Raw genomic sequence first — 5,000 nt, 5'->3', positions numbered from 1 at the left:
CAACCCCTAACCTGGAGGACCAGGTGACTCTCTGCAAAATACTCTTTCATATTTGTTCCCCACCTTCTCAAAACGGTATAATGTCGGGATGAACAAAGATCTTGGAATTCAATCTATGGACACAACCATCAAACTTGAGGGTTGTTTCTCTGCGTTATGGTGGAGAATAAATACTATGTCTTGTGTTACAACACACTCCAACTTCCTGTTTCCGTTTATTGTATTTGTAATTTCAGTTTTTCGGGGTCCCACTCTACTCCGACAGGAAATGGTTTTGTAACGTTGGGACATATTTTTGGTCAATTCAAGTATAACATTTCCCCTTGGCTCCTCGCTGGTCCCGATTTATCACCGTTTGAATGCAATGGTACACATATTGCATCTATACAACACATATGCACGTAAAATGCGTCACCAATATTCAATCTAAGATTTTTGACGAAGGTTCCCTCAGCGTCAATGACGAGAAATGCTGAAAGAATATTTGGACAAAGACAATGCTTGCTGACCGCTGAGACCGTCTGAATTTAACTTTAACTTCCGGTAGGAGAATACAAATATTATAGGATCCGTCGGCTCAAACCGGTTTTCAGTCGGAATAAATTCAAACTAGTTCAAGAAATAAAAAAAAACTTTAATCAAGATTTTTTTAAGATGAGGCATCATCAGCTGTCATCACCACGACCCCTCCCCCCCCCCCCCCCACACACACACACAGATTCAACTGACATACTATCTTGATGATAAGAACTCAACCCTGACATTTCTCATCCCTTGAAAGCGATCACGTGCTGTCTTTAAGTCCATTTTGATTTGAGTTCTTGAGTCACTTCTACTTCTATACAACGAATTCTGATATTTACGGTCACATACCGTAAATGTTGTCCTATTTGTGACTCAAAGTCTAAGACCTAAACTATAATGATTCGTGTTGCATGCTCCATACATCTGACCCCCCCCCCCCCCCCAACCCCAACCACCACAACAGAAAATAATAATCTCTACATTGTACCATTATATTCTTAGGTTTGATTCAGCGTGTTGACGCCTTGGAGACGGAAATCATCCCGGGCTTGACACACAACCTGTCGATGGCACAGACTGACATTCAGGTGATGCGGGGTGCCTTGGATGTTGTGAGTTTTCCAATTGGATCCTTGTGGACATTTATATAGCGAATATGCATGATTTTACAATCACTAAGCTGCCGTTGGGGGCAAAATCCGTTACATGATCTACACGTCAGTTTCCAGGAAGGCTACCGCATTTCCACGACATTCGGCCATGTGGTCTTGTGGTATGACACTCGCTTTCGTACTCCCATAGCTGAATCCTTGGGAAAGACTCTTTACTCATATTCTCTAACCTTACTCATGAGTAAAACGAGTACCTGGTTGTTGACAGCTTTGTCTCTGTCGGAAAAAAAGGTTATATCGCCTAACAGGCCTCACGCTTCGTTCTTCATGTTACGTGTCGGCCAGAACCCTTTGTAAAGCGCTTTGAGCACGTTTAGTGGATATTGCGATTCGTCAAACGGCAACACTTTTACAAGAATATAAAAATGTTAGAACACAAAGGACATCTTACAGGAGACTTGTACTCTATGACATGTATTTTTTTCTATACTATTCCCTTTGTCTTCTATAATACAATCAAGCAATGATTTGAATGGTTAAGAACTGGACAGGTCACAATGATTGCAATTATTTATCCTTTATACTTGGCATTGGCGATAACATTTATAGGGAATGAGATTAGCGGAAAGGTAGCGTCCCGAAAGCGAGGACGAGAGACGCATGCGCACAACCAACATGACGTTCTCTCTCTAATAATTTTTCCGCCGGTGATGTCATAGACTATGGGTGACGTCCAATCAAGGGACGCTACTCTTCCGCTAATCTCATTCCCTACAGATGCCAGTCTCTACCGGACCTTTTACAACATATAAGTGACATGAACATTCTATGAAAGGTATATCTTCATTATCTCAGTCAACTCACGTGTGACTAAGTACCTCACTGCTCGATATGACAAATTGTAAATCAAATATGATTAAACTTCCGAATCACACTTTCACTTAATACCAGATTGAGAGTTGGAGTCACATATTTTTCTATCTACAGTTACGAGGGAGAGAAAAAGTCCCGAACGAAAAGGTGGCCAAGTTGTTAGGACAGATTGGAGGGGACGAGAAGAATAAGGAAGAAGAACAACCCGTTTCTGATGACGAGGGAAAGAAGGAGAAGAAAGAGGAGGTTGAGAAGGAAAGAGAAGGAAAAATGGAGAAGGAGAAGGCAGAACAAGAACATTTATCGTCATCTTCCCACATTTTGTTTGGTGTTCCCTCCAAGAATACGAAAAGACACGCCGGTAAGGAAGTTGACGTCACTCAGATCTTTGTTATTGTTTTATGAGTAGTTCTCACTAAATTCTATTAATCAGACTATAAACGTTCAAGGTTACACCGGAGACAGCCATATATAGAGAGGCAAAAATGTTGAAGTGGCCATAGAGTTGTAATGGCGGGAGGTGCTTATCTAGGTCAGATCGTGTCAAGTCGGTAAGCCTCCTCTCGCTAATCAGTTTTATAATGTGTAATAACATTGAAATTTGGCACGGGTTTTCGCTGCTTCGGATGTGATTTCTTGTCACTAAAATCACACTAAATTATAAACTTTTGTGTATTTGTAGGATTGATATTGCGGAAAGAAACAATGAGTATTTCATTTAAACTCATTCCATCAACACTCAAATGCCATGTTTACCGACTTGACAGGGAACACCCATATACAGAAGGAGCCCCTAAGTTTCACGTCTCCGTCATTTTTATTTTAGTCTCCGGTTCCACAAGGGTGGTACGTTATATCTGGCTGGCGAATGGTGTGAGTGTTTTGACAAGCACACATTCATTAATAGTCTGACTGATGTAATTTAGTGACAACTAACCACACAACAAGTTGTCTTTATTAACAATAACAGAGAGCAGTGAGACGCAGACTTTATTCATTCCAGTGTTTGTTTCACAACAAGCTTTGTTTGTTGGAGCCAGCTTGACAGTCGCCTTGGTAACCTCATGGCCCGATATTGACGAAACATGACAGTCGCCTTGGTAACCTTAAGGCCCGATATTGACGAAACATGACAGTCGCCTTGGTAACCATAAGGTCCGATATTGACGAAACATGACAGTCGCCTTGGTAACCATAAGGCCCGATATTGACGAAACATGACAGTCGCCTTGGTAACCTTAAGGCCCGATATTGACGAAACATGACAGTCGCCTTGGTAACCATAAGGCCCGATATTGACGAAACATGACAGTCGCCTTGGTAACCTTAAGGCCCGATATTGACGAAACATGACGTGTGGCCTTGGTAACCTTAAGGCCCGATATTGACGAAACATGACGTGTGGCCCTTGGTAACCTTAAGGCCCGATATTGACGAAACATGACGTGTGGCCTTGGTAACCATAAGGCCCGATATTGACGAAACATGACGTGTGGCCTTGGTAACCTTAAGGCCCGATATTGACGAAACATGACGTGTGGCCTTGGTAACCATAAGGCCCGATATTGACGAAACATGACAGTCGCCTTGGTAACCTCAAGGCCCGATATTGACGAAACATGACGTGTGGCCTTGGTAACCTTAAGGCCCGATATTGACGAAACATGACGTGTGGCCTTGGTAACCTTAAGGCCCGATATTGACGAAACATGACGTGTGGCCTTGGTAACCTTAAGGCCCGATATTGACGAAACATGACATGTGGCCTTGGTAACCTTAAGGCCGATATTGACGAAACATGACAGTCGCCTTGGTAACCTCAAGGCCCGATATTGACGAAACATGACGTGTGGCCTTGGTAACCATAAGGCCCGATATTGACGAAACATGACGTGTGACCTTGGTGACCTCAAGGCCCGATATTGACGAAACATGACAGTCGCCTTGGTAACCTCAAGGCCCGATATTGACGAAACATGACGTGTGGCCTTGGTAACCATAAGGCCCGATATTGACGAAACATGACATGTGCCTTGGTAACCATAAGGCCCGATATTGACGAAACATGACATGTGCCTTGGTAACCTCAAGGCCCGATATGACGAACATGACTGTGCCTTGGTAACCTCAAGGCCCGATATTGACGAAACATGACAGTGCTGCCGCCCATTGGAACGGGGGTTTTAACCATAAGGCCCGATATTGACGAAACATGACAGTTGCCTTGGTAACCATAAGGCCCGATATTGACGAAACATGACAGTCGCCTTGGTAACCTCAAGGCCCGATATTGACGAAACATGACGTGTGGCCTTGGTAACCATAAGGCCCGATATTGACGAAACATGACATGTGGCCTTGGTAACCATAAGGCCCGATATTGACGAAACATGACAGTCGCCTTGGTAACCTCAAGGCCCGATATTGACGAAACATGACGTGTGGCCTTGGTAACCTTAAGGCCCGATATTGACGAAACATGACATGTGACCTTGGTGACCTCAAGGCCCGATATTGACGAAACATGACGTGTGGCCTTGGTAACCATAAGGCCCGATATTGACGAAACATGACGTGTGGCCTTGGTAACCTTAAGGCCCGATATTGACGAAACATGACGTGTGGCCTTGGTAACCATAAGGCCCGATATTGACGAAACATGACGTGTGGCCTTGGTAACCTAAGGCCCGATATTGACGAAACATGACTGTGGCCTTGGTAACCTTAAGGCCCGATATTGACGAAACATGACAGTCGCCTTGGTAACCATAAGGCCCGATATTGACGAAACATGACAGTCGCCTTGGTAACCTTAAGGCCCGATATTGACGAAACATGACGTGTGGCCTTGGTGACCTTAAGGCCCGATACTGACGAAACATGACAGTCGCCTTGGTAACCTCAAGGCCCGATATTGACGAAACATGACAGTCGCCTTGGTAACCTTAAGGTCCGATATTGACGAAACATGACAGTCGCCTTGGTAACCTT

At 44.0% G+C, this 5,000-nt stretch overlaps 1 protein-coding gene across 1 annotated transcript in view; it reads left to right on the top strand.

The window, feature by feature from the left end:
- The window catches only part of LOC144980688 (uncharacterized), a 55,579-nt gene that overhangs the window by 46,883 nt on the left and 3,696 nt on the right, over window positions 1-5,000 (top strand). Inside the window, exons 10-11 of the mRNA XM_078928368.1 lie at window positions 1,027-1,136; window positions 2,124-2,370. Coding sequence (XP_078784494.1) covers window positions 1,027-1,136; window positions 2,124-2,370 — 357 coding nt within the window. The remainder of the gene's footprint in view (window positions 1-1,026; window positions 1,137-2,123; window positions 2,371-5,000) is intronic.

The sequence above is a fragment of the Berghia stephanieae genome, chromosome 10 (genome assembly GCF_034508935.2).
Source record: "Berghia stephanieae isolate SIO BIC M18660-M18661 chromosome 10, UCSD_Bste_1.3, whole genome shotgun sequence".
NCBI classification, from domain to species: domain Eukaryota; kingdom Metazoa; phylum Mollusca; class Gastropoda; order Nudibranchia; family Aeolidiidae; genus Berghia; species Berghia stephanieae.
The sequence above is the reverse complement of the archived record's forward strand: the minus strand, read 5'-3'. Positions and strand labels throughout refer to the sequence as shown.